This window comes from Scomber japonicus, chromosome 9 (genome assembly GCF_027409825.1).
Source record: "Scomber japonicus isolate fScoJap1 chromosome 9, fScoJap1.pri, whole genome shotgun sequence".
NCBI classification, from domain to species: Eukaryota; Metazoa; Chordata; class Actinopteri; order Scombriformes; family Scombridae; genus Scomber; species Scomber japonicus.
The window spans coordinates 22810623-22821953 of record NC_070586.1 but is presented as its reverse complement, the minus strand read 5'-3'; the positions used below and the strand labels follow the sequence as shown (position 1 = coordinate 22821953).

The window sequence follows — 11331 nt, the reverse complement described above, 5'->3', positions numbered from 1 at the left end:
GAGTAAACACACACACACACACACACACACACACACACACACACACACACACACACAAACTTTGTTTAGACCCTACCTGTCTGTGGAATGCACCGAATCCAGCTGCTATGGCAACAGAAACCTGAGGTAAATCTCAGTATAACACCTTGCCAGCTCTCTCTCTCTCTTTCTCTCTTTCTCTCTTTCTCTCTCTTTCTCTCTCTCTCTCTCTCTCGCTCTCTCTCTCTCTCTCTCACATACACACACACACACACTCACACACAACTGACCTTCAGGTTCCACAATTTCATACTGATGGTGGGATGATGCAGTGTTTCCTGTAGCATCATTTTAGATATAGCCTGTTGTCTCTGTGGGAAGATTTTGGAGTTACCTGAGCACTGCAGATCCACCATGATTACCAAACACAATACTTAATAGATCAACCAACTAACAAATGAATAATAGCAAACACATTAATACAATACAACACCAGTAGATATTACTTTACAATAAACGATTCCTTTTCTACCGCAGACATTCAGAGTTGTCTTAGTACGAAAAGTGCAGATGTTACTAATTATATGATACTGATGGTTAGAAACCATGCATAATACCAGGAATTCATTCAGCGACCATTGATTTTATTATTTACACCTGTACTTATTCTACCAGACACGTCTGTGAAAAAAGATCAGATCTGAAATGACAATGAAGAAATACTGAACAACCTCTGCAGCCAACAATGCATTGCTATCATAATCAATATTCATTTCATTTATCAGTTAGTTCGATAAACAACACTAGTTTAAATTAATTCAATTGTAAGTTATGGTTATCAAAAACTAGAAAAATGAAAAATGTTCTCTTGATTCTTACTTATTCCACTGTCCAGTAAATACCAGCTGGCAGTTGTATTTACCCCTCCTCTGCTCCCAATGTTGGTCATGAAATTAAAATAAAGTTTTTAATTTAAGCCCGTTCACACTCACATAGGATTCCTCTGCTCAAGCTGAAAAGTTATGTGGAACTATGCAGGTAATTATGTGATATACTCGACCTCTATTATAAACCATAAAGGTAAGCCTAACAGGTACGGGGTGAGAAGTAGGCTATGTAAAGTTCATATAAGCTATGCAATTAGTCTGAAGTTGGGACACAGCACAATGGACACAGTTTGACTTGTCATTTAGGTTATAGTTACAAGTGTATTTGACAAGTTAAATGTCTGCTGTGAGAAAGGTCAAATGTGTGGAAAAACTTACCTTTTTACCAGTAGGTGGTAGTGAATGGTCCACTAATGAGAGTCGGTCCACTCGTCTGTGTACATATTATACGTACAGCTAGCTGAGCGGTTGTTGTTGTTGTTAGCCTGTGAAAGAGGACGGCAGCACGTGTGTGGCTAAAGAGTTTCTGCTAGGTTGTTTTTTTGTGGCGTTGGCTACGGCCCACAGTAGCCTGTGTATTAGAGAGCAATAAAGAGCCAGCCAACGTCTCTGCGGTTACTGAAGGTCGTCACAATATTATTTAATGATATGGTTTATATGTTTTTTAATTGCATTAATTTGTCCACATTTTTAAAGCCATATGCTCTGGTATTTTACACACACACCTTTGTGAAACACTTTTTGGATTTTTGTATTGCACGCTTTCGCTTGACGTCACGCGTTAAACGAGGTGACGCACCTTCCGTTCTCTCAACTTCCGCCTTGCACGTGTGTTTACGACAAAAATGTGGACAACTTGACTTCAGTAACATTGTTAATAATATTCAACTCTCATTGACTGTACATTGGTAGAAATATGGGAAAGCTTAATGTTGTGGTGTTGAGATACTTATCTCGAGACGATTTCCGGGTCCTCACGGCGGTAAGTACAGTTTTATCCGAGTTGAGTTAGCCTGTGCTAGGCTAAGGTTGAGATGTGTCGGTGTGTCAGACAATACTGTTACAAACCTGAATAATGGAGCAGTACACATGTCAGCAGCTCTGATAGTGTGATGATAGTGTGTCGCTGTCACAGCGGGTAAAGTAATGATATTGTTGTCATAGCATTGTACAGGTATAAAAATACTGTGGTTACATGTGAGATATGATTGTAGTGCTTTCAGCAGATACAGTGGGTAATATGGTGTCAATACCAATTCTAAATAGGGTGGCCAAACAGGTCAAAAATGTAAATGGGAAAGTCTTACAATAGTTTCTGCACCCACCAAACGTTGGGTGACTCCAAAGAGAGTGATTAAAAAGGGGTGGTTAAAACGGAAAAAGCTGAGATAACCTGACTTTTAGAGTCTCCAGTAACTCTGTATCCTGAGTTTGTAATGCAGACTTTAAGCTATGAATCTATTATCGCGATTACATCATTGTGGTTATTTAATTAAAGTTGTCTAAGCTTTGCCAGTGCTAAAAAAGACATAACAACTGTGTGAAAAATTGGTGGGATGGCTCTTTAAGTAATATCATCACATTTCTATAAATATATTCCCTGACTGAGGTATCATTCAATAAACAGTACTCATTTATGTCTGCATGTCTTCCAACTCTGCAACTGATGTGGCACTTTCATCACACAGGTCGAGATGGGGATGAAGAACCATGAGATTGTTCCAGTGAGTCTTGTCGCTTCCATTGCCAGCCTTAAACACGGTGGCTGCAACAAGATCCTCAGGGAGCTTGTCAAGCACAAACTTGTGGCCTATGAGCGCACCAAGAGTAAGAAAACACATGCTTGTTTTATCTCGTAGAAGTCCTGATACATGTTAAAAGGATGTATGTCATGTCAAACATGTAGGTGTATAGTTCTAATTGGTGTGTATACATTGATTCCAGTGGTGCAGGGCTACAGGTTGAACAACGGAGGATACGACTACTTAGCCCTGAAGACCATGTGCTCAAGAGAAGTGATCCTATCAGTTGGAAACCAGATGGGAGTGGGGAAGGAATCAGGTAAACAAGACAATCACTAAGAGTGTGCACATATTAGTCAGAAATACTCAGTCTTGGCAATCATGATCACACACTTTTGTTTATGTTCACCTCTTCAGATATATATATTGTGGCAAGTCCAGAGGGGACCCAGTATGCTCTGAAGCTTCACAGGTTGGGTCGTACCTCCTTCAGAAACCTAAAGAACAAGAGAGATTACCACAAACACAGGAAGAACATGTCCTGGCTTTACCTCTCTCGACTCTCTGCTATGAAGGAGTTTGCATACATGAAGGTAAAGGGCCAATCTCTATTCATGGACAAAGTGTCATACATCATCATCAGCTGTTTATAAGATGTGTAGTAGAAATCCAGTTTAGTGTGGTGCATCTTATAAGCTTTCATCTCACTCCTCTCAGGCACTGTATGATCGAGGCTTTCCCGTTCCGAAGCCCATAGACTACAACAGACATGCTGTAGTGATGGAGCTTATCAATGGATATCCGCTGTATGTAAACAAGCATTTTCTCTTTCTTGATTTAATGTATTGTGTATAATCTTTATCCAGTCTGTTGCTGCATTTCTTACTCCAAAAAAGGTTTATTGTGATAAAAAAATTGTCATGGATTATTTTTCTCTCTCAGGTGTCAGGTGCACGAATTGCAAGACCCATCAGCCCTGTACAGTGAGTTCATGGAGCTCATAGTCAAACTGGCCAATAACGGCCTGATTCATGGAGACTTTAATGAGTTCAACCTTATGTTAGATGACCAGGACCACATAACAATGATCGACTTCCCTCAGATGGTGTCCACCTCACATCCTAATGCTGAATGGTTGGTGTCTATGCCATAAAGTTGAACATTAAAAAAACATTTAAAAGTAATTAGTATAGAAAAAGTTTTACCTGTTTTTCCCTTCTTCAATCTTTATTTATAGGTATTTTGATCGTGATGTGAAATGCATCAGAGATTTCTTTGCAAAACGGTACAATTATGAGAGTGAGCTCTTCCCAACCTTCAATGACATCAGGTAACCTTTTTTGTTTTGTTTTGTTTGTACTTTTTCATCAGCTAAAATTAAATACTGTACTGGAACTGGCATTTTATTGGAAAACCTTTCCACTGCACTGAGTTGTGTTTGTATGTTTGCATGACAATAATTTGTCAGATGTATAACACTGCCTAACTTTTAGAAAGAGGACATTTATATTGTGAGCAGTGTTATTTCTCTACATTTATTTCAAAGGCTGATTTTGAAGTAAAAAACAAGACAATATTTTAGTTGTTGTCAATGCATGTTCCTGCAGACGATCGTATTCTCTAGATGTAGAAGTCTCAGCCAGCGGCTTCACCAAAGATTTACAGAGAGATGGTGCGTTGCTACACCCAGCTGGACCTGAGGACGAGGAAGATGATGATGATGATGATGAGAAGGACGATGATGAAGACTCAACTGACGAGGAAGCAGGAGGAGAAGAGGAGAGTGTGGACATGGATGAATATAAACATGTAATGCTGGAACTGGAGGGTCTCAAAGTCACAGAGACACATGCAGATGAGGAGGAGGAGGAGAGTGAAAAAAGGGAAGAAGAGAAGACAGAGAGAGTTCCTGAAGCTAGAAGTGATGAGGAGACAGAGAATAACTTGGAGGAAGAGCTGAATGAAGCAGAGGATGAATGCCCAGAACTGGCGGACATTTCTGCCTCCAACAAAGAGTTCAAACCATTCAGGTAAACACAATGAATAGTTATAACAATCCAGTATCCAAAATGTGTTGTACCCGCAGCTGTGGAACAGAGCCAAATAATAAGTTTAGGTCTGTTAATAGGAATGCCTGAAAAAAATGAATTGAATTTCAGAGACAGTCACCCACTATTGAAGATGCTTAAGGAAGTCATCTTAATCCTTTTCTGAGAACTTGTTTCTTAAGAAATACAGCATAATTTGTGTCAAATTACGCAAATGCTAAGTACACCCCTGCAGTGAACTGTTTTGCTTTTTGTGTGTTATATTATAATTTTTTGTGTGTGTGTGTTTTTTTTCTCCTGCAGAGACTCAGACAGCCTTTTTCACATAGCAGAACACAGGAGGAGGACAGACAGTGAGGCTACAATGGGCAGCATAGGGAGCTGCTCTACCATCCCACCAGTAAGTAAAACACAAACACATCTAACTGCACGAGTCATACAGGAAATTGGGTTAGAAGGTTTTAATACCTTTAGCTCTCACATGATGTTGCATTTTTTTTGAAAGAATGTGACAAATAACAGTCGACGTACTGTTTGCTGTGCCGAGACACATGGTGCATGTCTACAGCGTCTGTAGTAACCTGGTGCCTCTGTTGTTATGTGTGCTTCAGGAGGTAGTCCGGCAGAAGGTGCGGAAGCAGCTCACCAAACAGCAGAAGGCAGCACAGAGGAGACGTCTGCAGAAGGGAGAAGCCAACTTGGTGACCAAATCCAGGAGAGAGAATCAAGTTAACATCAAGTCTAGTATGGAGAGCGCCTCCTTCTGGGGATAAACGGGACTGTGATCAACAAAGGGAATACATGTCAACATCCTTTTCTATGGTTAACATGCATGACGTGTTTCCTCATGGAAAAACCCAAGAAAGAGAATGTCTGCGCATCATCTCCACTGTTCCGTACTATCATGGAAAATTCACGAGGGAAGAATCACAAAACTGAGATCACAGCACAATGAAAACAAACTTTGTGTGTTCTTCTTGTTGGCTCTCACAATGTCAAGTTAGAGGATTCCCTTCCTCTATCAAAAGAGCAATAAACTATCAACATTCAGTACATTGTAAATATGGACTACTTATAATGAGGTAATTTGTATGACAATTAAACCATTTAAACTTTACTGCAGTGTGATTGTCTTTTTAAATTTTAAAAGAAGGAAAAAATGTTGTTTTGGCTCATGTGACACTGTATGAAACCTGTTAATGAGTTTGGATATATTATTTTAAACTGATACATCACACAACAACAGACAGAAACCTGCTGTCAGATTGACTAATGTGGGTCTGGATTCAAGATTCAAACAATACAACTTCATCAACATCTTTTATTTTTGCTAAACTCCAGAGATTCAAAGGTCTCTAACTTAGCTTGAATAGTTCACTACATCCACTCTCCCAGCAACCAATCAAAAAGAAGACTGACACAAGCATGTGGAAACAAGCATGCAACAGAACACATTAATACATTGCAAAGCTGCAGGAAATGGATTTGCATACCCATCACTCTTTCCCTCTGACACATCTTAACATACAGAGTCAAGCACAACATGTAAAAGATGACATGGGAGCTGAGAAACTACTTCTTTCTCAGAATCTCGCTCATTTAGGCTTTCAGAGCGGGTGAATTCAGACTTGAACAATGGCCATTCATATTGAGGACGTTGAATGGAACTCAGACCCGAGGCTCAGTGGCCTCAAACTAGATTTTGAAGTCAAGAGTGTCCCACCCCCCACACGTCTCACACTTTACATGTGCAGCATTATGATGTTGTATAGAGACAGTTTTATAAAATCATCTTGTAGTATAACAGACTTTCCACAGAACAAACTGTTTTCCTGTCCTCGAGGTGGTGCAGTGTGCTGTTTGTAGTTCAACTTGGCAATTTTGTGCAGGTCTTTAACTGTCTGACTCTGTTCAGGGATTAGCCAGCTGCACGGCTTAGGGGAGGGGCTCAGCATTCCAGCTCTCCACCTCTGTGTGTGTGCATGTGTAGAAAGAGTGAGGGGCCCTCTGAGCTAATTGGCAGCGAGGGTGACAAAGGTGGTCTGCTTCAAAAGAGAAACCCTAGTGAGATGTTCACACAGGAGAGGAGGAGGGGAGAAACGGAAAGGAGGTTTAGGAAGTTGAGAGAAGGAGAGTGGAGGGAGTTTTAGATTTATGATATTCCCATCCTGGGTCGTGATGATGGTGGAGACTGCTCAGGTTGATCTGTGCCGTTTTTGATGGACCATTTTGATGAAGCATGTGAGAACTGAACTGGACAAATTTAAAAGAAAAGTGGATTGAATGTGTTTGAGGCAGTGCTGGATGAGGATGAGTAAAGTGAAAGTTGAGGACAGCATCATGTCGTACCTGTCACAGAGTGAGAATGACCCAAACCCCAAAGACTGTGAGTAACTGAAGGATAACACAATAATAATAATCACTGAAGCATTAGAAAATTCTATTACAAGAAGGCAATTTATTGTTTTCTCTTCATTTGGTTATATTTTCTACACAGTAAAGTTATACCTGTTGCAATAGGCAGAGTTATAATTGTTTTGCACACATTTAGGGGAAACACAGGAAACTTCAAAACCTATTTCAGGGTCACAGAAAGCCCAGATGGGTTATAAAACGCTGATCTGTGTAAGTTATGGGGTGTTTCCCTTCACCTCCTAATTCTACTTAAATAAACACTGTCTAGGGGTTTTGATTTGCAGATGTCTGGCTTGTACAGGTTAACATTTACACACATTCTTAAGTGTGGTCTCAGATTCAGAGGAGCTGAAAAGATTTGGAGAAAGAATTGGATCTGATTGGGACAAATGCATTCATTTACAGTCCAACAGTGTGCGCTTCATGCTTCAATTAAGACACATTCACACTGTTGTGGTCATTAGTACTTTTACTGTTGTCAGTCTTCATTTTGACATGCATGTTTCTTCATCATGTGTGCAGTGAATGTAGTGGCCATGCTCCATAACTTTTGGGAGCAGAAGCAGACAAGTCAGTTAAATGGTTCATTCACTGAATCGGATGGTTCTGTCAGAGACGTCGCCAGCCAGGCAGAGAGCTTGCTGCTGTATGAGTCTGCATCTTCCCCATGTCCCCCGTACATCTGCTATGTCACCCTGCCTGGAGGATGCTGCTTTGGTAACTATAAGGTGTGTTTATCATTATTAAAGTCTGGCATGGTTTCAGCACTCTGTAGTTTGTGTGCTTAAACTGTCCCAGTGACTTTAGTTATATTCATGTGTTGTTGGAACTATCATCTATATGTCGTGAATACACAAAAATTATTTTAAAAAACATGAGATAAAAGTCAGTATTTAATGATATTGTAGAGATTGAAAACTGCAGCACAGTTTGTAAAAGTTATAGATGTCATGAGTTTGTCTGGTACCACTAATGAGTCGCCCTTTAAAAAGCATTTGTAAGTTGTAAGTCATTTAATCTTTAGTAACTAATTATAATCTTAAGTATTTGTTAATAAGTCATGTAGCATTGCTTTATACATCAATTGTAAATACTTACTACTTAGGACCAACTTTGCCTAGTTCACACTTTACTTTTTAGCTCAATTCATCATAAGGACCCTCTAATTGACCACCTTTGAAAAAAACTTTGGAAAGTCAAAAGCCATGTGTTAGCAATTTAATAACATGTATAACTGAATACTTGATAGCTTATTAGAAAGCATGAAATTCACAAGTATTTTTCCATACCAACACATATAATGACATTATTACTATTACTAAATATAAATGATGGATTTTTTTTCACTGAAATGTGTTATTTTTCATAACCTGGCAACCCGAAGGTTGGTCTTATAAAATATTTACTATTCATTTTTAAAGCATTAGCAAATGATTTAATCATTAATAAAGCCATTAAAAACAATATATAAACCCTTTTTAAATTGTGACTTATAACAGTGATATTATTGCTGCCAGATGCAAGTTTTGTTGCAGATTTTCATTTTTCTGATTAAAAGCATTTGTGACATGTATTAGTTCAGCAATTACAAGGATCATCTGAGGACTATTCACACAGTGACACACACTTCTGAGGTTGTTTTAAATTGATGTTGTTCAGCTTAAATCCCATGATGCCTCTCAATGGGTTCATTGTGACCCAGACATCAGCCCCCAGCTCAGAGCAGGCATGTGATTGGTTATCTGTGAATGCCTCTAATATCCTAATCTCATTGGTGATTTGAGTTCTGATCCCATGATTATTTGAAGTGTAAAATCAAAATGTGAGAGAGTGGGCAGCCACTTACAGATGGGAGTGACTAACTCAAGTTAGTCAACCCTAACCTATATATTTAGCAGGCCCTCATATTTCAGTTTGAAATGACAAAGTTGTACTCTTTTTAACATTTCATCCTCAGGTGTGTGACATTCTGGCAGAGGCCCGCAGGGATGCAGCTCGTGTGGCTCTGATGAACTCGCTAGTGAACGAGCTGCCATGTCGACGTATCACCCCTCAGTTCATCACTCAGAGTTTACAGCAGGCCGCCACAGACAGCGCTGTGAGTGTGGGCCATTCCCAACACACAGTACTGCACCTTTATATGAGGCAGATTGTTAGACTGACACTGTAAAAGAGTGTTTAGTCTCAGCATGATTACTGACTTGCATTGTCATCTCCGCACAGGTTTCTTTTGAAGATGCGTGTGATTCAAGCACAAGTATAGGAACCTACAGTTTGCTTCTCAACTCCTACATAGGCAGGAACATGCTGGAGTTCCAGGTAAAAACATGAAGCCAAAGCCTACTTTGTAAATGCTATTTTTCTTGTAGCTATACTCATAAATCATGAAGAGTCATATGGTAATCGTGTGAAAGATCTACTTACTTCAAATGATTCAGGCTTTATGAAGTGATACTTTGTGCTAAAGGATATTCATTTGTGTATTTAGAGTTGGACCCAAAAAAGTGTTATTACTTTACAAAATTGGGGATTATTAAGCCAAACATAGCAAAACTCACAACCCCTGGGTGGTAATTCCATCCTCCATTGTTATTATACCACTAGTCTGTTTTAGCCTATTTATTCCCATTCCATTGCACTCTCAGATAGACCCTGGCACTGGGTCGTTGTATGAAACACCCAATATTTCTAACTTTGTGTAAATAATCACGTCTGCAGACAGAAGGTTATTAGAGGGAGGAAATGGGTTCATTATCATTCCTGCTAAAGCACAGCTTTGAGTTCACACACACACCTCCATACAGTCTATACAGCACTCAAATGCATATACATACACGTGCATTCAAATGTTTTTACATACAATATTAAACACTGAGCATTTATTCGACAGTAACATACGGTACATGTCCCATTTTCCATCTATGTCCCATTATGTCAGATTCAGCTAATGTATAGATTGTCTCTGTTTAACACTAATGTCATTAGCTCCTAACACATGGCAGCTGTTCAACCAGACAGTGTTTTATAAATCATCTTGAAACCTACCTGGTTAATAAAGGTTTACAGTATCTTTTCAAACCAATCGTCCACAGTTTAGGTATAAGTTGAAGAAATCTCGTGATAATAATATTATATTTGTCAGAACTACACAGTCCTGAATGTTTGGGTCTAGTATTCACAAAACTTTCTCCCTGTCTTTTTCTCACTTACTTTCTCCCTATCTCTTTCCCTTTATAGGGGATGATGACAGTTTTCCAGTTGTTGCACTGGAATGGGACACTGAAGGCTCTGAGGGAAAGGCAGTGCTCTAGACAGGTACAGGTCTTGCAAAGCACATCTATTTGTTTTAGATTATGCTGACCCAGGTTACAGAAAACGTTAGTATCTCTGCTGCTACAGAGGGATTTACTTTTTCTCATTTTCAGAGCGTGATTGCTTATTACTCTCAGCGAGGACTTGATGAGTACATGCGCAGCAGCATGGCTCTGGATTGGCTTGGACGGGAGCAGAGGTCACCTGGACGACTGGGAGAGGAGCTACAAGTGGCACAGAGGGAGCTGGTGTTGGCCCGACGTCGAGGAATAGAACTGCGCTTCTACAAGGAAAAGACAGAGATCCTTAGCTTGGCTCTGAGTCAAGCATACATTCACCACACACCTGAGGCCTTCAGCCAGGCACCAAGTCACATGTGCAAGCAAGAACAACTTCCTTTACACACATTATACTGCCAGGATACAGAAGTCCAGATAACACCACCCTGCAGTCCTTCACCAACCCTCTATAAAAACACAAAGCAAACAGTCTGTCAAACCTCTGGCAAACACATGCCCTCCAACAGTTCCCCACCCAGTTCACAGCAGGCATATGCGCCTTTAAATCACTTTGAATAGACTGAAGTAGGAGGTTGAGTGTGAAAGTTGTCATATGACTTTGTGAATGAACTAAAGCTCAAATTTGACATTGGTCAGGAAGAACATTCTCTATCAAGCATGATTGTGGTCCTCATTTTTTGTAAACATAATCCTGAGAGTTACAAATACTGTTATTTTGTGTATTAATAATGTTCTAACCCTGTTAACACTGTAACATCAAATTTAGTGTTATGACGATAGAACTAAGATTTAAAGATAGTGTATTCGCAACTATAACCACAAGAAGTACTGCATTCCACTGAAATGTAGTTATACTGTAGTAGTCACCACCTATGTATGGATGAAGGTTACTAAACTTCACTGTCTTACTTTTTATTCATGGTAATTT

At 39.6% G+C, this 11331-nt stretch overlaps 2 protein-coding genes across 2 annotated transcripts; both read left to right on the top strand.

Moving 5' to 3' along the window:
* Positions 1–1696: 1696 nt before the first annotated feature.
* On the top strand, positions 1697–5773 carry riok2 (RIO kinase 2 (yeast)). Its single transcript, XM_053326037.1, has 10 exons — positions 1697–1848; positions 2555–2693; positions 2811–2927; positions 3026–3201; positions 3326–3414; positions 3551–3742; positions 3846–3938; positions 4216–4638; positions 4960–5056; positions 5268–5773. The coding sequence occupies exons 1-10, from the start codon at positions 1783–1785 to the stop codon at positions 5427–5429; spliced, it is 1554 nt and encodes a 517-aa protein (XP_053182012.1). The 5' UTR covers positions 1697–1782; the 3' UTR covers positions 5430–5773.
* Positions 5774–6960: 1187 nt separating this feature from the next.
* lix1 (limb and CNS expressed 1) lies at positions 6961–10961 on the top strand. Its single transcript, XM_053325552.1, has 6 exons — positions 6961–7042; positions 7594–7799; positions 9029–9169; positions 9295–9390; positions 10309–10386; positions 10497–10961. Exons 1-6 carry the CDS (start codon positions 6961–6963, stop codon positions 10959–10961), a joined length of 1068 nt encoding a protein of 355 aa, XP_053181527.1.
* Positions 10962–11331: the final 370 nt, after the last annotated feature.